This window comes from Lepus europaeus, chromosome 5 (assembly GCF_033115175.1).
Source record: "Lepus europaeus isolate LE1 chromosome 5, mLepTim1.pri, whole genome shotgun sequence".
NCBI lineage: Eukaryota > Metazoa > Chordata > Mammalia > Lagomorpha > Leporidae > Lepus > Lepus europaeus.
Window position 1 is genome coordinate 113494219 of NC_084831.1, and position 24125 is coordinate 113518343.

Here is a 24125-nt window from a genome sequence, read left to right on the forward strand (position 1 = left end):
GCACTCGCAGACCCCAGGCCAGCAGAGCAAAGGAGCTCTACGTTTTCACGTTCACGCCCCCTGCGAAGTCGAGACCAGCATGCTGCCTTGCGCAGGTACACCCTCAAAAACGGATTTAACTCCTTGTCAAGGAGTTAACGAGTGAGTCCTTCGGGGGAAAGAAGTGACGATGAAAAGTTCCTTCTCTCGCGGTAAAGACATATTTCTCCGTTCGTTTTAGATATGAATCAGCGAGTCAGCGTAAACCGTGCTTGTGCACGCTCACCAGGTGTGGGTAAGAGCTTCGGCTGCGCTTGAGAAATTCAAGTCGGCCGGATAACAAGTGGGCGAGGACCTGGCAGGCTCGGAACCGCGAGGGGGAGGCGGAGTCCCAGAGAGTTTGTGCGTTTCTGTCCAATCGAAAGGAGCGTCGGAGTCGGAGGGGGAGCTAAGGGGGGCGGGGGTGGGGGCGGGGGTGGGAGGTCGCGGATCCTGCCCAGTTACTCGCGCCCGCCAGCCTCAGCTGCAGCTTTTCTGCCCACGGAGAGACTCCCAAGCCTGCTCCAGCAATGGCCTTTGCAAATCTGCGGAAAGTGCTCATCAGTGAGAGCCTGGACCCTTGCTGCCGCAAGATCCTGCAAGATGGAGGTCTGCAGGTGGTGGAGAAGCAGAACCTGAGCAAAGAGGAGCTGATAGCGGAGCTGCAGGTGAGGGGAGCGGGGGGGAAAGTGAGGTGTCCAGGAGCATCACCCGCCGAACCCGGCTGGGAGCTCCGGGGCCAGCGCGCCCTGCTCCGCTGCCCGGGTATCAGCCAGATCCCGGCTTCCACTGCCTTGGGGGCTCGCAGTGGGAGAAGGGAGAAGGAGGCAGGAGCCAGCAGCGGCAAGCGGCAGGATGCAAACTTTTCGATTACTTTGCAACCGCTCGTTTCAAGTTGGCTTGTCTCCGGCGGCGCGCACTGCAGAGGGCAGGCTGCTCCAACTTGTCCTGCAAGCTGCCTGCGGATGCCAGCGCGGCTCCCCGAGCCCTCCTGCACCGTGGCTCAGGCAGCCGGGCTCCGCCTCGACTCCGGTCCCCCAGGCGGGACCGTCGGAGGAGGGGTGCCAGCGGCCAGCGACTCTTACCGGATCGGGTGTTCCCCTCTCCGCCCCCCGCCTACACTCTGGGGGGCGCTGGCGGGGTCCTAGCCTGTTGCATGGCTGCTGGAGAAACTGCCAGCGCGAACCGCCTTTTGTCTGATGCAAGACTGCCGCGAGCTTTCACCGCACCTCCGCTGCCCCTTAGCGCTCAGAGAAGAGGGGGGGCGGAGGGGGGCGCGGCGATCTCCCGGGGGCCGCTCACGCCACCGGCGCAGCAGAAGTGGAGGCTGAGGCTCTGCCCAGGGGGGCTCTGACAGAGGACCTTCGCCTTGGCCTCATAGCTGCCCAGGAAGTAATTGGCCCGCACTAGAGTCAAACCCCAGCGGTCCCCAGGAAATTGATAAGCTTAGCAATCTTAGGATTGTGATACTTAGCTTAGTCTATGTCCGGCAAAGTTTGGGGAACTTGTGCAGTCTTAGGACATTTTGTCTTGTGAACTCTTCACTCCTGTTCTTGCACTTCCTACCTTTACAACCTATCCAGCTGCCCGGGTCACCCCCTGCCCCCTAAAATCACACAGCCCTACCAATCTCCAGTATCAGCAGCCTTCAACCTTCCCTGCCCCAGAGACCTTGGGCCTGCCAGCTGCTGCACTTGCCCCAGCTGTGCTCCAGCTGTGTGGTCCTGAGGGCTGCCTGTGCCCTTGTCCATCTGCGTATCTCCTGCCCCATCCCACTCACCCCCCATGGTGCCGTGCCCTGTGTCCAGTGTCCAGCCCCCAGCCCTTCCTCAGAGATGCTTGCGACTAATTAGGGAGCATGGCCTACACATCTGAGACACTGGCCAGGTCAGCAGCGCTGGCTGAATTGGTAGGCAGGTCCCAGGCCCTGGCCCTTGAGGCTCCATGCGCACTGGATGGGTTCCTTGTCCCCTCCTCTTTTCCTGTGTGAATGGTATCAGTGGCCTTGGCTCTGGGCAGTGACCAGGAAGGCAGTGGAACAGCCTCCAGATCAGCTGCTCCCCTTGCCTCCACCGCAGCACCCGGCTGGGCAGAGGCCGCTCAGCTAGGGACTGTGCAGCTGCCTAATGGGAGTGAGCCACCTTACAGGTCCACGAGCCACTCTGCGGAGTGGTGGGGGCAGGGTTCAAGGGAGTGGGAGGCCTCGCCTCGTGGAGGGGTCCCGTGAGGTTGAGAAGGGGGTCTAGCATGAGTCTGGGAGAACACGGCAAAGGCCCTGAGACTGTTGGCAGCAGAGCAGGGTGTTTGCTGGCTCTCTTGCTGCTGGGCACTGTTGGGCAGCTTGGGGGTGGGGGAGTTCAGCCTGCAAGTCTCGCTGGAAATGAAACATTCAGTTCAGAACACCAATTCATCTCCACGGGCAGCAGCTGCTGCAGGGCCCTCATTTCCACACTGTGCCCTTCATTCTGCATGTAGAGATGCAGAGTGCCGGCCCTCCCCCCTTAGCACGGCAGAAAGCCCTAGCCGCCTTGCTAGGACTGGGCCCACTGCCTGGCCTTCTGGGCTGGCACACTTTGCTCTCCCTCACTGCCTGGTCGGGAGGCATAATCATTCCCTCCCTGTTTCCAGTGGTGCATTTCGGACTTGGAAACAAGTCACAGTTCAGTAGTGTTAGGGAGCCAAGTCAATGGTTTAATAGGTCATGATCAGCATTTTAAAAACCAAAATAGGAAATAGCAGATTAATGCAGATTTGAAGATATGTGTATGGGTGTGTGTATGTGGAATGTAAGTATACAATCACAACTTAAAGATTGTGTTTCTTACTGTAGGTCTCAGTCAAAAAAGTTTGCAAAACAGTGGCTTTAGAAAAATAAAGCATGTTTGAGACTCACAGTAAATAAGCCTGGTATGCAGGAAAACATTTAAAAAATCTTATCATGTATCAGTGGCATTTAGACTTTGACCATGGCTCCCAATAAGAAATTCATTTTGCATCATAACTCAGCACACTGATACATATGCATATATTCATATATAAATACACATCTCGTGAAATAATGCATCATATGGTGCATCCTGATAGTTTCTTCGGTTTTATTAAATACCACTGCTGGTCAGGACTACTAAACAAGACATCAGCAATGCATTTAATTTATTGAAGCACGTTTATATCTTTCACTCCCTTTTTTCCCCAAAGATTTATCATTTATTTATTTGAAAGGCAGAGGGAAAAAGAGAGAGACACACACACACTGACTGCTAGTTCACTTCCCAAATGGTGCAAAATCCAGGTCTGGGCCAGGCCGAAGCCAGGAGCCGGGGACTCCATCCTGATCTCCCATGTGGGTGGCAGGGACCCAAGCTCCTGGGCCATCTTCCACTGTTTTCCCAGGGGCATTGGCAGGACTGAAAGCAGAGCAGCCAGGACCTGAACCTGTAGTCTATTAGACAATGGCAGGGATGCAAGCAGCAGCTTAACACACTGCTCTATATCACTGGCCCCGCATGTTTACAGCTTAACCCCAGAATTTTGAGAAAGACTAGAAAGGAATAAATGTTTCTATGCAAGAGTCCAGCATTTCAAAGACTTTTAAAAACATTAAGTTCCCAACATTTACATTAGGATATGGTTGGCAAAAAGCAAATAACCACCGAGTTAGGATCACACACATTGTGCAAAACGGAGTCCAGCTGTAGTTGGAGAGCAGGACATGGAAAGCTTCATTTACTTGCTGTTTGACTGAAGTCAGAAGCTCCCACAATGTTAGAATTGCCTGCAAGGCCAAGCCTGTCTTCCTGTGGAAGCGTGTGTGAGCTTGAGGAACCGGAATGGGTTTCCACTGCTGAGTCAGCATAGTTTGTGTGGAACAGCCATAAATCAAACAGATCAGTAGTGTGCGGTTTCCCTGCTCTAAGGCAGCTTAGGATATAAGGGCATGGGAGTGGGAGGATGCAAGGCAATGTGATCCCTGTGGGGAAGCGTAGGGAGTGCCTGTTCCAGCTGCAGCCCAGATGCAGAAACTACACACAGAGCAGTGAACGGCAGTGTTGAGAGACTTGTGTTCTTGCCCAGGGCACTGGGGAAGAAAGTTCTAACAGTAATAGCACAGAGGATGTGAGAGAATGTGGGCACTTGGGTAAGGCATAATTTGCATAAGCAGATCAGCGGGGCAGGTAGCTGGAGCAGTCGCTGAGGGATGAGTCATGGCCAGAGCAGGGGTAGTGCCTTGGAGTGCCTGAGGGGGTTCAGGGGCTCAGCAGGAGATAGGTGGGCATGTGGACTCACAATACATACAGGGCTGATTGAATGAATGGAGGGAGTGGGTATCCTTGAGGTTGTAAGAGGCCTTGGAAGCTAGCTAACTCTCACCAGAATGGGATGTCCAGTTTCCAAATGGGACCAGCCCCTCCTGAATGGGAGTCTCCATGGCTAGAATCCTCCCTTGGGACAAGTGAGCTCTGAACACCCATCCCTGAGGGTCTGATTGCAGCCTCTTCAACTCCTGGCAGCACAGAAGGCTGGCTTGTGGAGCAAACAGAGACTGCAGGGCACACCTCTCTGAAGGAGATCCATCCAGAGAGGAAGCGGGCCCAAGAGAATATTGAGTAGAGTGTTTGGAGTGGAGCTGGGCCTGAGGTGTTGGCTGTGGAACTTGATAAGAGAGACAGGATGATAGGACTGTGACTTTTTGGTGGTCCCTGATCTCCTTGTTCCATGCTCTCCTTGTCAACTGAGCTTTGAACCTTAGTCATGGGCTGACCAAGGAGACTGATTTATTTTCCAAGTGGGCTACCAATTACCTAGAGGGTTATTGCTGGTTGCAAAGGAACCACACTAAAAATGTGCCTAAGTGTTGCCCAATTGCCTTCCAAAAATGTTGTAGAATGTACATTCCTATTTTCCAACATTCTCACCAACACTAAATATTGTCAATTTTCTTTTTTGCCAATGTGATGTTTGAAATACATTTTTTAAAAATTTTGGAGTCAGAGATACAAAGAGAGTTCCCATCCACTGGCTCACTTTCCAGATGCCCACAATGTAGGAAGGAGGATGAGCAGTCCCAGTCCAAGTCTCCCACATGAGTGGCAGGTACCCAACTACTTAAGCCATCACCTGCTGCCTCCAAGAACATTAACAGGAAGCTAGATATGGAATCCAGAGCAGAGCCAGGGCTAGAACGCAGGTATTTCAATGTGGGATGTGGGTGTCCTGGGCAGCATCTTAAGAGTTAGGCCAAATGCTAGCCCCAGGAGAGTTTGTTTGCCTTGAAAGGTTAGTAGATTTTGGTTGGGCAGGGGTCTCCTTTCTTTGGAGCCAGCATGATGAACTAGAATGTAGGACAGATGGCAGTATTCCCTTTCTGCCCAGGCATTGACTGATGTCCAACTAGGCTGCTATGAGGGAGCCAGGGCACCCTCCAGATGCCATCCGGTGTTGGCCTCACCATCAAGGCAGTCATCTCTGAGGTGGCTTCAGTTGGTCCTTCTTACCCCACAGTGTCCATGAGACCTGTCCACTCCGAGGTCACAGCACTCACATCCAATAGTAAATTTTGATGTTTCTGTCACTGAGCTCGTTGAGGGTTGGGACTGTATCTCACTCATCTTCAACCAATCTAGCCTTATACCAGATACATACATAGTAGCACCCAACAAATGGAAGAGGCAGGGGGAACATAGGCAGCCTTAATGTTGGACTTCAGTTTCCCTTCTGCAAAATGAGGTTGGATCAGAAGCTTGGAGACATATTTTTCAATCTCTGGTTTTAGGGCATCCTGCATGTAGCTCCCTGCTGGCAGGCACCGCCTCAAGCAGTGAGGATGCATGAAACATAAACACATTTCAGGGAAATAGTTCTGCAACTGTGCTTGAATGCTCATTCCAGTATTTAGAAACCCTCAAGACCTCAATATTCAGGGGCCGGTGTTATGGTGTAGTGGGTAAACCACCACCTGTGATGCTGGCATCCAGTATGGAAACTGGTTTCTGTCCTGGCTGCTCCACTTTCTATCCAGCTCCCTTCTGGTGGCCTAGGAAAGTAGCAGAAGATGGCCCAAGTGCTTGGAAGCTAGTTAACTCTCATCAGAATGGGATGCCCACGTGGGAGACCCAGATGAAGCTCCTGGCTCCTGGCTTCAGCCTGGCCTAGCCCTGGCCATTGCAACCAGCTAGGGAGTAAACCGACAGATGAAAGCTCCCTCCTTCCCTCTCTATAACTCTGACTTTCAAATAAACAATACACTGTAAAAAAAAAAAAAAGGACTTCAATATTCAATGCTGTAGGTTCCATTGCTTCTCTCCTAATAGCTCTCTATTCTCTACATTTAATTGAACAAACTTGCTCCTAGGCTCTGGGCTTGGGTCCAGTAAAGGTAGGGCTGCACTCTAGGAACTGAATTCTCCTGGCCTTTCCATCTCCAAAACCCATGTGACAAGAGTGAATACAGGCCGGCACCACAGCTCAATAGGCTAATCCTCTGCCTGCGGCGCCAGTACTCCGGATTCTAATCCCAGTTGGGGCACCAATTCTGTCCTGGTTGCTCCTCTTCCAGTCCAGCTCTCTGCTGTGGTCCAGGAAGGCAGTGGAGGATGGCCCAAGTGCTTGGGCCCTGCACCCCATGGGAGACCAGGAGAAGCACCTGGCTCCTGGCTTCGGATCAGTGCGGTGCGCTGGCCGCGGCGGCCATTGGGGGATGAACCAACAGAAAAGGAAGACCTTTCTCTCCATCTCTCTCTCTCACTGTCCACTCTGCCTCTCAAAAAAAAAAAAAAAAGTGGATACAAGGATCCCACTGACAGTGCCACTGGGAAACATGGATCTCAAGTGCTCCAGCCCTTCTGTTTTGAAGATGGGGACTTAAAGGCAGGGAGTGAAGTGACTTGCAATGGTGACCTACCTTGCCTTGGCAGGCCCTGGACTAGAACCCTGGCTTCTGATTCCTAGCTTGGTGCTTCTACAACACTTGCTACTTCCTCACCAACCTGGGGCAGCCAGTTTGTGACAGTTTGTGGACTTGTACACCTGCTGCATTTCTTGAGGATTCTCGGTTGGTTCTTGGACAAGAAAATCTGATTCTGGATAGATCTAAGAAAGATTGTCAAGGGAGCCAACTTAGCCTGAGTGTACTGGCAGAGAAGAATTTAGAGTCTCATTACTTTAATTTTGAAGATTTATTGATTCATTTTGAAAGTCAAAGTTACAGACATAGAGGGAGAGGCAGAGAGTGAGATTTTTTTTTTTTTTTGACAGGCAGAGTGGACAGTGAAAGAGAGAGACAGAGAGAAAGGTCTTCCTTTACCGTTGGTTCACCCTCCAATGGCCGCTGTGGCTGGCTGAGAGTGAGATCTTCTGTCTGCTGGTTCACTTCCCAGGTGACCACAATAGCTAGTACTAGACCAAGTGGAAGCCAGGAGCCAGGAGCTTCATCTGGGTCTCCCACGTAGGTGGCAGGGGCCCAAGCATTTGGGCCATCTTCCACTGCTTTTACCAGGCTACCAGCAGGGAGAGTGGATAGAAAGTAGAGCAGCTGGGATGTGAACCAGTGCCCATATGGAATTCCAGTGTTGCAGGCAGCAGCTTTATACACTAGGCCATAATGCCAGCCCTTTATTATGTTTATTTTTTTTTTTTTTAGATTGACTTATTTATTTGAAAGGTAGAGTGACAGAGAAAGAAAGACAGAGACATGCCAAGAAAGAGATTTTCCATCTGCTGGTTCACTTCCCAAATGGTCATAACAGCTGGTGCTGGGCCAGGCTATATCTAGGAGCCAGGAACTCCATCCAGGTCCCCCACATGAATGGCAGGGGCCCAAGCAGTTGGACCATCCTTCACTGCCTTCCCAGGTGCATTAGAGGTGAGCTGGATCTGAAGTGGAGCAGCAGGAACTCCAGGCATAGCTCAGATATGGGATGCTGGCATCGCAATGAAGCACTGCACCACAACACGCCCTGCAGGCCAGACTGTCACACGTGTGTAGTTAGTCGAGTTTCCCAGGGTCCGCCCTGGAGGAGTTTAACCCCTCTCCTTGCTCTTTCTCCTCCCCGCTGCTTGGGTCTCTGATTTAGAAGATGTTTTTCTTTCCCCAGCTGCCTTTCGTTCACTTCATTTACTCGTTCAGCCACCCAGCATTTGCTGAGTGCCTTCCCTGTGTCGGGCTCGGGGTGGACAAAGTGGAAGTAGACGCTCTGTGTCTAATGGAGGCAGTGCTGTTTTACAGGGGCCAGGTGCTGCACCTCTCCCTTCTCGTTTCCCCCCTCACACGCTTGAGGCTGAAGCTCAGATTCATAGCTGGTGAGGGACAGAGCTTGGATTTGAGCCCAAGCCTGACTGATGGCAGAGCCTTTCAAAAGTGCGTACGAGAGGCACTGAGCTGCTTGCTCTGCATCTGTGCCATCAGCCAGCACGTAGATACTCTCATGTTGAGCATAGCCGTGTGGCAAGGGTGATGGCGTTTACAGAGGTGACTAGAAACGGTCCCTGGCTTCCGACACCTGTCCAGACACACGAACAGGACATCCATGACGGGTGGGCCTTCTGCTGGTCCTGGGCAAGCCTCAGGCTTCCGATGTGGTGGTGCCAACTGGAGAGAGATGAGCTGGGTACCCAGAGCCCACTCCTGGTCCACATTTCCCTGGCTTTCCCTGGGTCTGGGAGGGAGTGAGCACTGCCAGGCCTGAGCTTCAGCAGGCCATGCAGGACGCTTCTTCTGCCCTAGGACTGTGAAGGCCTCATAGTCCGCTCAGCCACCAAGGTGACCGCGGACGTCATCAACGCGGCCGAGAAGCTGCAGGTGGTGGGCAGGGCCGGCACGGGCGTGGACAACGTGGACCTGGAGGCCGCCACGAGGAAAGGTGTGCTGGTCATGAAGTAAGTCGTGGGGGCTGGGAGGTGGGGGTGGGGCGGGAGGGGAACTTTACTTTAGAGGAAGCCTAGTGAGAGCCACAAGAGCTGCAAGGGCTAAGCGGGGAGCCCAGACAGACGGGCAATACTCTACAGGTTAGTGGTTCTCGGGGCTTGTGAGATTGAAGCTTCCTGTGCAATCTTAGTGTAGCCGGGTCCAGGCATCAGAAGAAGGTGAGAGCATTTATCTGTGTTCTCTGCCCCAGCTGCCCTCCCCTCCACCCCGCCCTGCCCCAGCCATCTCTGTGGCAGATTTTGGTTGGCTCCGTGTTATTCAGCCTTGCACAGATGCACAGCCTGTTCAAGTAGAACAGCTCCACGTCATCTTCCTCTCTTCCCCGCACCCTTCTGGAGCCAAGACCCCAGTTTCTCTTTGTGCACTCCAAGGCCAGGAGGAGAACGGTTCCTGTTGCAGCTGTTTTTGTAGGATTCCAGGAGCAAAGGTCCTAGTGGGCATGCCAGTACTGCGTGGCACCCCTTCCGGTGCTGGGTGGTGTGCAAGGCCATCCCCAGTCCTCTCCTCTGACCTCAAGTCTTTTTTGCTTCCCTAGAGGGTGGGGTTCATCACCGGTCACCTGACTGAGGTCAGTATCTGAGAACAGAGATGTTAAACGATAACCCGTCCACGGCTTGCCCTGGACTCCCAGGTCCCCAGCCACTGCACCCCTACCGGCTCCTGCGTGCAGTGTGTTCGCTGAGGGCAGACAGGAAGCCTGATGGTCTTGTGGAAAGACAGACCCTGGAGAGTTCTTCGATCTTAGACAGGGGCGATTGGCTTTTCCTCTTTATAACCTTCATCTCCAGAGTTGAAAAGACCCTGTAGGCGTAGGCGAAGAAGGGGAGCGGGCACGTGTGTTCAATTCTTCCAAAACAAAACAAAACAAACAAACACACACACACACACACTCACGAAAGTCCTTTGAAGAAAGGAAAATAGTTTTGTGGGGCTCTACGTCGTCGACTCTCACTTTTGCAAAATGGGCAGAGTCAACGTTTCCCTGTGTGTGAGGGACTGAGGTCCAGAATTTGTTCAGTTCAGAACTTGTGAGATGGGAGGAGAGGTCAAAGAGGTGGAGATAAAAGTATTAGCTTTGTTGCTATTAAAGCCAGCTTGGGGGACATGATGAAGGTCTGTGGGACATGGGCTGGCCTCTAAGTCCAATGGATTCACTCAGCCTTGGGAATGACGGCATGGAGCAGTGGGAAAAGCAGGCTTGCTGCAGGCAGGCAGATCCTGGAGTGGGAGGAGAGAGAAAGCGCTGAGCCCCATGCAGGTCTCCCCAGCGCTTGAGAGATTTCTTCTCTGCCTTGGAAGAAGTACATGCGGATGCAGAGAGGGGCCAGCTGTGCCTCCTTGGAGGTCCTGCTGCAAGCAAACATACAGCCAGGACCAAGGGGCTTCCTTCCAGCCCTGGCTTATGGCCGGAGTCCCACAGAAGCTTCAGGACAAAGGCACAGGGTTGCAATCCCAGCCCAAGAATGGGTACAAGCTCATGGAGCAAGAGAGAGCACAGTCTGCCCTCCAGGCTTTCTTTCTCTGGGGACAGGTGTGGGAGTCACGGGTCTGGGTCCGTTGATGTCCCCTCTCTTCCTTCTTCTTTAGCACCCCCAATGGGAACAGCCTCAGCGCTGCAGAGCTGACCTGCGGGATGATCATGTGCCTGGCCAGGTAAGTCCCTGACGTCTCAGCCAAGGCAGGCTCTCCAGTGTGTCAGGTATTACTTCTTGCCAAGCAACGTGACCCAGAGAAGCATAGAACACTTGAGTTAGGCCAAGTGCAGATGCTGAGTCTCTTCAAGGCCGCCTGTCGTCCACTTAGCGTTCACCCCGCAGGTCCAGCACACAGAGGTCAGCTTTATTCTCGGGTCCTTAGGGATTGTGCATGAGGAGGAGGGGGAAACCGGCTCTTGCTCATTGCCCAGGAGCAGGTTCGTTGAGAACATAAGAGTGTATGCAATGTCTTCTTCCTTCTGCTTCCCCTTGCTTATTCTCACTCTCTACACTACTGCTCTAGCCTCCAAGCCTTGCAGATGCTCTCCGTGCCTGGCTGCCTGGAACATCCTTCCCCAACTCCTTTGTCTCGGTTCCCTTTGCTTACTTTTTAAGGTTAAGCTCCAGTGTCCCTCATGGATCCCTGTGATCTCCAGGGCCTCCCTTTGTTACTGTCCTTACAAGTCTGTATTGTTCCAGGATCCCTGTGCCTTCTTGTGGGTTCATAACACAATAGAACTCATGGTCAATTTGCCCTTCCAATAGCATGTTGGCCTCCTGAATAGAGGGGGCATTGTGGTAATTAAATGGACGGGGCACACCATGTGCACGGTCTTGCCGTGCTGGGTAATGAACAGTGACTCAAACACCTCTGTGGCCAAGTTTCCCAATCAACTGGGCAGGAGGCTGGGCTGGGCTGCTCTGAAGTTCCCTGGATCCTTAAACTGGCTGATGAAGGCAGCCAGGACTCCTGACTTCTCTCCTTGGACCTGGAACCTTTTGGGACTAAGAACGTATTCCTTTCTCATCTTAACACTTGTTTTCCTTCCTGCTGGGGGAGGAGAGAGGAGATAACCTTGGCTCTGATTCCTCTCCAATATTTCTGCCTGAGATCTCGTTGATACTGAGTATTCGTTCATTCCCAGGGTATTCACCGATACTCAGTGATTGGTGAAGGGAGGACAAGGAAAGGGAGGAAAAGGGACACCTTCCAAACCAGAAGGGCCTCAGCCTAGACGGGATCTCGGGCTGGCCATCTGGATCTCCTAGAACATCTGACTGAGTACCTTACTCCCCGGAGAAGTCCAGAAGCCTGGTGGTCTGATTTCATGGGTGTTATTAAATTCAGTGATTATTACTACTATTTTTAAAATTTTTATTTATTTATTTCTTAAAAGATAGATTGATTTGAAAGAGTGGCAGAGTGAGGGATGGATGACAGAGAGATCTTTGTCTGCTGGCTTACTCCCCAAATGCCACGACAGCCAGGCTGAAAGCCAGGAGCCAGGACCTTCATCCGGGTCTCCCACATGGATGGCAAGGGCCCCAGTACTCGGACTGTCATCTGCTTCCTTCCCCGATGCATTAACAGAAAGCTGGGTCAGAAGTGGAGCTGTAAGGATGCAAACCAGCACTCGAAAGTGGGATGCCACTCTGATATGTGAGTGGCAGCTCACTCTGCTGTGCCACACTGCTCCCTGTTTTTTTTTATTGGAGAGGCAGAGAGCTTCCATCCCCTGGTTCACTCCCCAAGTGCTCCCAACATTCAGGGCTGAGGTAACCGGGAATTGAGTCCAGGTCTCCCCCTGGGTGGCAGAGATCCAGCTACTTGAACCATCACCCGAGGCCTCCCAGGGTGTAGCTGAGTAGAAAGCTGGAATTGGGAGTACAGCCAGGTCTCTAGTCAATCAGATATGGATGCGAGTGTTCCAAGCAGCGGCTTAGCCACCGGGCCAAATGCCTCGCCCCTATTATTATTATTGTTATTCGAGAACAATTTAAGGGGAGGACTTCAGTGCAACTTCCTAATGATTTCCCTTACTTATTCTGGCAGTGGCAGGAAAGAATCCAGAGCCAGGAGTAACCTCTCTCCTGGCCGAGGGCCAGCTCGATGTGAAGGAGAGGATGCGGGGCTGTGATTTCGGGGGCACTCCCCACCTCCAGCCACATAGGTATAACCTCACTCACCTAAGGTGGCTCAAAACAGAGAGGAGGGCAGGAGCCACCTCTTAGCTCACTGAACGCCAGCCCCAGCAGAGGCTTTGCGGGGGAGGGGAGGAGGGGTGCTGGGTGAGGTGTGTGTCCCCCAGGGCCTCTGCCAGGCAGTTGTTGGGAACTTTCAAAGAGCATTTCTTACAGCCTGCACAGTGGAAAAGGTGCTGCTTCCACAGTGTTCCTCATCTCTCCCTCTTTCGTGTCCGGAGGTGCCTGGATGACCCACGGCCTGCACCACAAGGCTTACTCTTTGACCTCTAACTCTGCCCTAAATCAGCCTCCCCTATGAACCTCCTGTGAAGTGTGCAATGGGGTGGAGGTGGGGTGGGGTCGGAGGGGTTTTGGTACTAGAAGTGCTGGGAACAGGCATTCAGGACAGAGTGGAAGCATCTGGACTTGGCACCCATGGACCAGACTCGCCCAACAGCTTTGGGGCTTAAGAAACTCTCAAGGAAGAATAAATGATCACATGTCCCCTTGATAACAGAAGACTGTAGGTTGTGGACTTGGCTGAGATGGGAAGATGAAAATCCTTGAATTTCTGGAGCCCTGGATGTCATCAGAGGTCACCAATACCCCACTGTAGTCCCTGGGGAGTGGCAATAGCTTAGGGGAGGAACCTACTCAGAGTTATTCTTCTTATTATTTTTTTTAAGATTTATTTATGTATTTGAAAGTCAGAGTTAGAGAGAGAGAGAGGAAGAGACAGGGAAATCTTCCATCTGCTGGTTTGACTTATCAAATGGCTACAGTCGCTGGAACTGGGCCAGGCCGAAGCCAGGAGCCTGAAACTCCATCCAGGTCTCCCACTCAAGCACTTGGGCCATCTTCCCCTGCTTTCCTAAGCACATTAGTGGGAGCTGGATCGGAAGTAGAGTAGCCAGGACGCACACCTGTGCTCACAGGGGATGCCAGTGAGGCAAGAGGCAGATTAACCTGCTTCGTCACAACGCCGGCCCCAGAGTCACTCGGATTGAAACAACCCTCACTCAGACTCCTGGCTGGTGACAGAAACCCCAGGGCTCCGCGATGAGATCTTACCAGGGGCATCCCTCTCCCACCCTCCCCTTACACTGCTGGTTGTTTCTGAGCCTGAGCCCCAGCCTGGTCCCAGCTTAGTTCCCAGGGAGTGACTGTCGCAGGCTGTCACAGGCTGTAGCTCTGCACGACTGCTTTTGCACCTCCTTGCTGGGCTGGCTGGGGCCTGGGTGGGCCTGCTGACCCTGTGTCTGTCCTTGCAGGCAGATTCCCCAGGCGACGGCTTCCATGAAGGGCGGCAAGTGGGAGCGGAAGAAGGTGAGCAGCCGGCCTTTGGTCCCCTGACCTGGCTCACCCGCGAAGTCCACCCTTGGTGCTGACGTGGGCTACTTTGCCTTCTGCCCATTTGCTTGCAGTTCATGGGAACAGAGCTGAATGGAAAGACCCTGGGGATTCTAGGCCTGGGCAGGATTGGGCGAGAGGTGGCCACCCGGATGCAGGCCTTTGGAATGAAGGTAAGAAGTCACTGGGCACCTTGGAGATGGGGCTTCCTATGGGAATTGTAGGAGAGGCAGGATGATCTGGGCTTTGTCCTGGGGCAAACCTGACCTTCCTTTAGAGCTGCCAGCTAGAAAAGTGGTAACACCAGGGGGGAGGGAACGCCGGCCTGCAGACTGGAGGCCCAACACAGAGGCCAAGGCTGCAGGGTGGGGTGTTCAGCTTTGAGGTAAGTCAGTGGCCGTATGCCTCAGGGGACCAGAAGGGTTCTGTGTCCTGTCCTTTCCCCCCTCCTTTGCTTCCAGGACCTCTTGGTTTGCTGTGGCTGCTCCCCAGTGATGATTCAGAAAACAGGAGCAAATTTATAGTCTTCTAACTGAGTAATTGCCAGTCTGTTCATCCCGCTCCCTTCCATATTCTAGGAGACTGAGGGTGCTTGTGTGCACACTGGTAGGATTGTAGAGCCCACCATGGCTGGAAGGCTGCACAGTGACTCAAGAAATCTCACCCGACACCTGTCTCACCCCCAGGCACTTCTCTTTCCTGCTCTGGAAAAAACCCAATAGGCTTCTGACAGAGGAAGGATTGTGATCAACAGCAGTGCCACCCCATTGGGCCATTCCAGGAGTCCTGGCACAGCCTGGAGAGGACTGCCCAGATAAGCCCAAGGGACAGGCAGCTAGGAGTGCCAGTGGACTCTCCATGCTCACCGTGGGTGCTGAGGGAACCACAGGGGTGGTGGCTTCAAACTGCAGCCTGGATGGCTTTAGTTAAACATTAAGGAAAGTTGTTTTGACAATCAAGTGATCCCCAAGCCTAGCAACATGTACACAGCACTGCTATGGAGAGTCCCTTTCCTCTCCCTTGCTCTTTCCCGTTCTTCCCATTCCCCCCTCCCTTCTTAGAGGTGGAAAGGGTCTTCTGGGTTAACCGTTCATTTTATATGGACATGGGGGATTTGTAAGTTTGTGACTGAGAACTCACAGCAAGTAGATGGTAGCCTCGAACCCACCCCCTTGCATAGCCTTGAACTTTATCCCCTCCTCTCCTGTCACCCCACACCATGTTTTTTAAGTCAGCCAGACTGTTTTCCTAAGCCTCAGCAGTGGGCAGGGCAGGTGTGTTTTTCTGGATCCCTGGTGTGGCCAGGCAGGACCCACTGATCGTGGAAACAAACTGCAGCCTGGCCTTGTGCGCAGGGGTGGCTGCACGCCATCAGGAACAAGGAGAAAGTTCAGCGTGTGGAGGATTCTGGTCTTCTACAGCAAGGGCTAGGAGTTAGGTAAAGCAAGAGCACTGCCAACTGGGTGAGCGTTTCATCGATGAGTGGCTTGGGGCTGGCGGCCAGGCCAGGGCAATTTCACAACTCCCACTCCCCTTCCCTGGCACACCGTGCCCTTCCCCCACCTCTAGCTCAGTGTCATTCGTCATCAGGAGCTTGGGCAGTGACTTAAGCCAGACAAAAGCGCCACCTGGTCTCCTGCACAGTTGGAGTGGCAGGTAAGCTTGTCTGTTCTCTGGGTGCCTCTCAGGTACCCAGACACTGCCCTGGGCTGCTTCCGAGAGGCATAGGAGATGCGGGACCTTCAGCATCAGCACCTGGAAGTTGCCAGCCCCTCTCGGCGTGTGTTTGATTCCAAGCTGGTCCGTCTGCCTACTGCGGTGGTAATCTGCATCTCTGGCACATCGCCCCTGGCACGCCCTGCATGGCTTTCAGTGTGCAGGTGCATCCGTTCAGGTTGCTTTGCCCCCATGTCTCCAGAGCGTCGCTCTTAGCTTCTGGAACATGCAGCATGAGACATGGCTTAGAATGTCCCCTCCCAGCTCAGCACCCTAGGGGCTGCCTGAGGAGTGGTCCAGGGGCTTCTCTTCACGCATAGCTGCTCACCTTGTGGGAGAGGCAGCACGTGTTCCTGAGTCCAGATGAATTTTGTGTACAGGCAGAGAGAGCACCCTCCTGTGCCACCTCACCTCTGCCAGTGTTCTAGTGGTGTCCATGGAAGGCAGGGTGTTCTAAAGGGAAAGGGAGGAAGAGTTTTGGACAAGTTATGAAGGAGACAGTCTACGTCGCTGCAGACTAGCCTCGTTCTCTCTTTGGAAACCACTGTGAAACTGACATAGAGTATGAAAACCTCCAAGTGTAAAACATCTGGACTATTTGGAATTAGATTTTAATCATGTGATGAATTAATGAATTCTCATAAGCACTAAGACAGATAAAGGTCTCCTTGAATGCCATTCCAGTCGTCTCCTCTCAGTAACATCAGTTGGCACGTGTCAGCCCAGGCTTTCTATGCATTTATGTAGAACGCATTCAGTTCCAGATCTATAGAGGGTCATGTGCCTATAGAGAACAGAATATTGTGCACTGTGTTAGAGATAAAAAAAAAAAAGTGTGTCTTAGAATAACCAGATCAATCATTTTATTATTTTTTAAAAGATCTATTTCTTTGAAAGACAGAGTGATGGGTTGGGAGGGGAGAGACAAAAAGAGCTTCTATCCACTGCTTCACTTCTGAAATGGCTGCAACAGCTTGCGCTGGTCCTGGCCGAAGCTAGGAGCCCAGAGCTCCATCTGGATCTCCCACATGGGTACAGGGGCCCAAGCACTTGGGCTGTCTTCCACTGCTTTCCTAGGCACATTAGTAGGAAGGTGGGTCAGAAGTGAGGACTTGAAACATCACTCAGATATGGGATGCCAGCATAACCCACTGAGCCACAATGCCTGCCCCTATCATATTTTTTAACTATTGTGTGCAATTCCCTTTCATGGATAGGTTGATTTTTACTTAGTCATTTAGATTGTTTGAAAGTGTGGGCTTTAGTAAGACAAACTTCCATGATCCTTTGGGGTTAGAGTCGAAGCCCTGAGCTTGGTGTTATCACTTTAAAGTGATTAGTAACTGGTTGAAGAATACTCTGTTTCAATCTGGAACGAGACTCTCTATCACAGTACAGGGCTCTGCTTTCTTCATTTTTTTTTTTTTACTTTTTTTTTTTTTTTGACAGGCAGAGTGGACAGTGAGAGAGAGAGACAGAGAGAAAGGTCTTCCTTTTCCGTTGATTCTCCCCACAATGGCCACTGCAGCTGGTGCATTGCGCTGATCCGAAGCCAGGAGCCAGGTGCTTCTCCTGGTCTCCCATGCCAGTGCAGGGCCCAAGCACTTGGGCCATCCTCCACTGCCTTCCCGGGCCACAGCAGAGAGCTGGACTGGAAGAGGAGCAACCGGGACAGAATCCGGCGCCCCGACCAGGACTAGAACCTGGGGTGCCGGTGCCGCAGGTGGAGGAGTAGCCTATTGAGCCATGGCCCCGGCCTTCAAATTTTTTTTTTTTAAGATTTATTTTATTTTTTGAAAGGTAGAGTTACAGAGAAAGAGAGGGAGAGACAGAGAGGTCTTCCATCCACTGGTTCATTCCCCAAATGGCTGCAACAGCCTGAGCTGAGCTGATCCAAAGCCAGGAGTCAGGTGCTTCTTGCAGGTCTCCCACATAGATGTAGGGTCCCAAGCACTTGGGCCATCTTCTGCTGCTTTCCTAGGCACATTAGCAGGGAGCTGGGTTGGAAGTGGAGCAGCTGGCATTCAAACTGGCACCTATATGGGATGCCAGCATTGCAGGCCATGGCTTTACCCACTACACCATAGCACCAGCCCCCTACCATTTTTTTTAAAGATTCTTGATTTCAGGGCCGGTGCTGTGGTATAGCAGGTAAAGCTGCCACCTACAGTGCCGGCATCCTATATGGGTACTGGTTCAAGTCTCGGCTGCTCCACTTCTGATCCAGCTCTCTGCTATGGCCTGGGAAAGCAGTAGAAGATGGCCCAAGTCCTTGGGCCCCTGCACCCACATAGGAAAACCTGGAGGAAGCTCCTGGCTCCTGGCTTCAGATGGGTGTAGCCTCGGCCATTGTGGCCAATTGGGGAGTAAACCTGCCTCTCCTTCTCTCTGTGTGTAACTCTGACTTTCAAATAAATAAATAAATAAATCTTTTAAAAAGATTCTTGATTTAAAATAATTTTTAAAATTATTTGTTTTCATTTTATTCAAAAGGCAGAGAGATCTTCCATTCACTGATTCACCCCCCAAATGCCCACAACAGCCAGGGCTGGGTGGGTAGGAGGCCAGGGTCCAAGAACTCAATCCATGTCTCCCATATGGGTGGCAGAGAGTCAAATACTTGAGCCATGGCCTGCTGCCTCCCAAGGTGTGCACTAGCAGGTAGCTGGCACTGGGAGCAGTGCCAGGAATCAAACCCAGTTGCAGCAACGTGGGCTGTGGGCATTCTGGGCAGTGTCGTACCTGCCACTCCAGATGTACCATTCTTATCAGCAGCCTGGACAACGTGCACTTGTGGATGACAGGAAGCAGGGGGAGGTGGGCTGATACTTCAAAGTACAAGACTACATCCTGAAACACGCAGGAAGGCTAGAATGGCTGGCCCTCCAACAAGAATTCTAGTTAGAATACATTTCTGTGCCCTGCGTGTGAGTCCAAAAAGCAACTAGACAAGGCTTGGGTGCAGAAGACTTTGTAAAAAGCTCTTGTGGGGGAGGAGGGCTTTGGTTGGCAGAAGCGCACTGGTGAGAGGGATGTGTCTGATAGAAAAGGATATGAGATGTTTGGCAGCCTTAGAAGAGGCCTGCCTTCCAGAGCAAGGAGGTGCCAGCCCTCACACTCAGCAGGTCAGGCTGCAGAGTGCCTACTGGGGGCTGCAGTTCTTCAGGTCTTCCTCTGTATGCTAGGTTTTAGCTTGAAGCACTGTCTCTGTAGTGTTGCCAAGTCAGAAACCCAGTTAGTTCCTTCGTGCTGCTGTGGCCCCTGGAGCATGCCAGCGGGCCCACGCCAGACAGAAGATGAGCCTTGTACTTTCTTATCGACGTTTTCCACGAGGCTGCAGATCGGCATCTCCTGGCTGTGCCTCTGCGGCTGGTGTGGTGGTGAATCTGACTTTAGCTCAGAGGGATGGACGTTGAACCCAAGCTAACCGTTGTCGCCAACTCCTTCAGGTCCAGCTAATGTTTACTGAGGTCTGCTGTGTCAGTTGCTGTGCGCACAGCAACCCTCTGGGCTCAGTGGTATCGGTTCAGCTTCCCCGATAAGGAAACTGAGGCCCAGGAAGTCTCTGTGACATGCCACCCCCTCCAGATAACGGCAGGAGGAAGTGGTGGGGTCTACTCCATCTCTGGGTCCCCTGATCTCCAGGCTGGCGCTCTTTGCCCAGCACCACGCTGCCGTCTGCATCCGTGACCCCATGAGTGAAGCGCCACGTCACTGGGTCAGCGGTCCAGGGACAGATGCTCTGCGGGATAGGCAGCTGCCACCTTGGCTGGCTCCCAGGAGTTTATACTGCCCAAGAGCCGTGCTCAGCAGACTCTCGCCAGAGCCCAGCTTCTGGAATGCCGCCTTAGAGACACAGGTGGGAGTGAGGGGGGCGCCCAGGGAGACAGCAGGTGGGGCTTCCGGGCCTCACCTCTGCAGCGTTCGATTGACCCAAGTTCCTATTGGGTTTCTGATTTAAGAATTCATTGCAGCATCAGGGAGAGTTCCAAGGCTAAGCCAAAAAACTTGGCTGTGGGTTGGGCATGACTGATAGTGTTCTCCCTCCTTGGTCCTCTGCTGAGTCAGTGGGGCCCTGGAGCTGGCAGGATCAGCTTTCTAGGGCTGCTCTCAATGATACCAGCGAAAAGAATCCTCAGGGTATGGCTTGTAAGCCCCCCCCCCCTTCCTCTGCTGGGGCTGCTTCAGGGGTCTGCCCTGGGGCCAGGGTGTGGTGGGGGAAACCTCCACGTCCTAGAGGCTCCTCTTTGAACAGAGTACACCTGCTCCAGGACACATCAGGGCCTGGGGCAGGCCCATGGCTTCTGGGCCCAGCATCTCCTTTTTCACTTCCTTCAACGTGGATTCTGGGTGTAGGAACCCCAGCCCTTGGCTGAGTGCGGCTTCTTTGTGGCGTGCTTATCTCTAGTGAGAAGTCAAACGGGTCTTCTCGGCCAAATTTGTGCCCTGCACGTGTCTGCAGATCAATGAGCTGCTGTCTCTCTGTGGCAGAAGGAAGCTGAGTCAGGGGGCCCCGCTGACCACTGGGGCAGATGCGAGTCTCCCTCTCCCCAGCCTGCTCCCCTGCAAGCCCGGGCTCCTGCCATTCTGCAGATCCTGTCCCCTGCTAGCCCGGGGCTGCTGCTTGGCTCCTGAGCATACAACAGGCCAGGGGGTCCCGGGACTCCCTCAGTCAGGCTCCCAGCTTTGTGATCTCCCGTCTGTCCTCACTGTGCCTGGGAAGAGACTGCATCGGGGTTAGAGACGAACAAGGCCGTGGGGGCAGGCAGCCTCAGAGCCAGAAGACAAGGACTTGCAAGGACTTCTGGATGTTTCCTTCTCCCTGTGAGCATTGAGTGGTTTTATGGTAGTGAGAGAGCAGTGTCTGGGAAACACACCCTGAGCCAGGAAGCCCCTAGTGCTCCGAGTGGGGGACCTTGCAGGGGATGGAGGGAGGCGCTGTCTTTTCCCAAAACTTCATCTGTCCGGCTGCTTGGGTTTGCTCACTCCACAGGGCTGCTGCTGAAGAATGGTACCCAAAGCTTTCCTTGTTTTCAGTTTCTTTCCTATATCTGCTGAATTTGAAATATGAGAGTATTTTGTGGTGAAATGGAGTGAAAAGTTTATGTTGGTCAAAAAAATTTTGAAATCCACGCATAATTTTTTAATATATTTCTTATGAAGTTTTTGAAAATCCCTCAAAAAAGTCTTCTTTTTGATTTAAAGTAAATTTTTTAAAGATTCGTTTATGTATTTAAAAGCCAGCGATACAGAGAGAAGGACAGAGAGAGAGGTCTTTCATCCACTGGTTCACTCCTGAGATGATTGTAACGGCCAGCTCTGGGCCAGCCCGAAGCCAAGTGCTTCATCCAGGTCTCCCACGTAGGTACAGAGGCCCAAGGACTTGGGCTATCTTCTGCTGCTTTCACAGGCAAATTTGCAGGAAGATGGATCAGAATTGGAACAGCTGGGACACGAACCAGTGCCCATATGGGATGAAGGCATTCTAGGCAGTAGCATTACCGGCTATGCCACAACACTCATTTTTTTTTTTTTAAAGATTTGTCTATTTATTTGTAGAGCAGGTTGTCAGATTGAGAAAGGGGTGGAGGGTGGGGTGGAGAGAGCAAGCTCCCACCCACTGGTTCTCTCCCCAGATGCCTGAAACAACCAGGGCTGGACCAGGCCAAAGCCAGAGCTAGGAGCTGGGAACTCCATCTAGGCCTCCCAGTGTGAGTACTGTGAATACTTTGGCAGGAACTCAGGTACAGGAGCCATGGTCCAGGGTCCCCCAGGTGCACCAGTGCACCAGCAGGAAACTGGATTGGATTGAATTAGGCACTCTGGCATGGAAGTGAGTGTCCTAGGCAATGGCTTACCCCTCCGTGTCACGACATGTAACCCTCAATTATTTTCTAAAGCAACGTTTCGATTTCTCTCGTTTCAAAGGCAATTCATAAGCAGTGTAGTAGAAGCTTAGGAAGCGGAGGAAAGCATGAGGGAGAGAAATGATCCCAGCAGCAGAGACAGCCGCTGTTGAGTATGACGCTCTGCGTTTTCACTTGTTTGTTTTTGTTTAATCTCAGGCCAACTTCGAGCATTCTCCTTAGGGTTGCGGGATGTTGCTTTTCAAATAATTTTGAATTATCGAATGTTACAGCAGAGGAAGCCTGAAATTATCCCTCCCTCCTTTGTATAGGGCTGAGGAGCCAGGTCCAGAGAGGGCCTGACTCGTGCCTAACGCCACTAGGAGCAAACAGGACAGAACCCTGGGTTCTGAGTACACCCTGTGGGTCCCCCAGGCCCACCAGCGGTCCTGCCTTCTTCTTCTTCTGTTTATTTGAAAGACAGAGAGAGACACAGACACACAGAGCGGTCGTCCCTCCTTGGGTCACTCCTCGATTTTGGCCCACAAAAGCCAGAGCTGGGCCAGGCTGTAGCCAGGAGCCGGGGACTCCAGCCAGGTCTCCCATGTGGGTGGAAGGGGTACAGGTACTTGAGCCATCACCTGCTGCCACCCAGGATCCGCAGCGGCAGGGAGCCGGTGTTGAATGCGAGCTGGGACCTGAGCTAAGGATGTGGGCACCCTGGGCGGTGTCTTGGTCACCACACCACACATGCTCCACCCTGTCTGCTCAAGGACACTGGTGCCCCTGAGACGCTTGTGGCTCCTGCACCTCTGTTCTCCAGTCATCGTGGCTGACGTGGGCTGAGCCCTTGGAGGGAGCCCTGGGAAGGCCTCTGGGGTAGACCAGTCAGATGACGGACAGGTCTTTGTTGTTGCAAGATGCAGACCCTTCAGCCCGGTGCAGACTCGGCCTGGCTGCTGATGCTGTGTGGTGACCTTTAAAACATGGCCCTTGCTGGGACCTGCGTGACTGCCCCAATGCTGTCTCTGATGCTGGCGGGACACAGTCACTGTGCCTCCTGCCATCATGGCTGCCCAGGAGACAGGGGTCGCTGTGCTGACTGTGCCCTCATTCCAGGCCTCAGCCACTTTGTAAAGGGTAGGCACTAGGTGGGGTCAGAAAGTCTGACTCCTGTCCCATCTCTACCACTTGACCTCTCTGGCTCAGTTTGCTCACCTGTGAAATGGGGAAATAATGGTTCCTGACCGTGAGATAGGAGTCGGGTGGAAGCTCCTGGCGCATGGTGAATGCTAGGTAGAGGTTTACCATTATCAGCTGTGACCCATGGCCTTTTTTCTTTCTGCCAAGCTTTGTCTTCCCAAAGTCCCCTCTTCCCTCACTGATTTCTGATGACCTTTGGCCAATTTCCTGGGCTCCATGTTGTTTTCACTCCCAGAGTTCCCTGCTTGCCCCATCTCCCAGGAGCCAATCTTCTCTCCTCCTCAGCAGCCCCAGGGAAGCCCCTGCTCTGAGCCTGGAGCGAGGTCCTTTCCCCATCTCCGGTCCCTTGTGTCTCACTTTCCTCTGCTTGGTGTCCTTGGCCCCCAGCCCAGTCAAGCCTGCCATGTTTTGTTTTGCCTGTTTATTTACTTGAAAGCCAGAGTGACAGAGCAGAGACAGGGATAGGCAAAGAGAGAGAGGCCAGAGCTGGGGCCAGGCCAAAGCCGGGAACTCCAACCGGGGCTCCTACGTGTGTGGCAGGGGCCCAAGTACTTGGGCCATTATCCACTGTCTTCCCAGGTGCATTAGCAGGAAGCTGGATGGGAAGTGGAATCGCTAGTATACGAAACCAGTGCTCTGATAAGAGATGCAGGTGTCCTGAGTGCTGGCTTACCCCCACCGCACCACGTCGTCCTCCCCCAAGCCTGCTGTGTTAAAAGGACCTGCCGTTAGCCCCTTCTCCCTCTGGTCTTAGTCTCCACGGCTTGGTCCCGATCCTGCTCTGCAGCACTGCTGCCCTCCTCCCCGGCCGCTTCTTCGCCTTTGTCTGGTGCCCTGTCTGTCTCTGGACCTCGGGGCCCTCCCCTCCCTGTCCTGATTGTGCCCTGTGGTGAAGTCATGGTTCCCACATGACTGCCCCCCTCCCTAAGGGCTCCTGCTTTCTCAGGGCTCCCGAGCACCACTGTATCCAGGTAACATGAAATGCTCTCGCATCTGTTTGGGGTTAGCACCGAGAGGCGGACAAACCTCCCTTTCCAGCCTGGCTTTGCCCCTGCAGGCGGCGTGAGCCCTGCATGCCCCAGCTCTGAAGCCTTAGAAGACCATCACCTCCCTCACCGCACTGCCGTGCATTGACCTGGAGCCTCGAGTTAGGCTTAGCACGGTGCTTGGGACACGGCACGTGCTTGATTAGTGGCTGCCACTGCTAACGACCACTGCTAACGATAACGTTTCCTCCCTCTCGCTGCTGGCCAGACTATAGGATACGACCCCATCATTTCTCCGGATGTCTCGGCCTCCTTTGGTGTTCAGCAGCTGCCCCTGGAGAAGATCTGGCCGCTGTGTGACTTCATCACAGTGCACACCCCTCTCTTGCCCTCCACCACAGGTGGGTATGTCACCCTCTGTTCA

At 53.0% G+C, this 24125-nt stretch overlaps 1 protein-coding gene across 1 annotated transcript in view; it reads left to right on the forward strand.

Annotated features, from left to right (window-relative positions):
• Nucleotides 1-467: 467 nt before the first annotated feature.
• Nucleotides 468-24125, forward strand: part of PHGDH (phosphoglycerate dehydrogenase) — a 32001-nt gene continuing 8343 nt past the window's right edge. Inside the window, exons 1-6 of the mRNA XM_062192075.1 lie at nt 468-686; nt 8741-8892; nt 10529-10594; nt 13872-13926; nt 14025-14123; nt 23970-24102. Coding sequence (XP_062048059.1) covers nt 549-686; nt 8741-8892; nt 10529-10594; nt 13872-13926; nt 14025-14123; nt 23970-24102 — 643 coding nt within the window. The 5' untranslated portion in view covers nt 468-548. The remainder of the gene's footprint in view (nt 687-8740; nt 8893-10528; nt 10595-13871; nt 13927-14024; nt 14124-23969; nt 24103-24125) is intronic.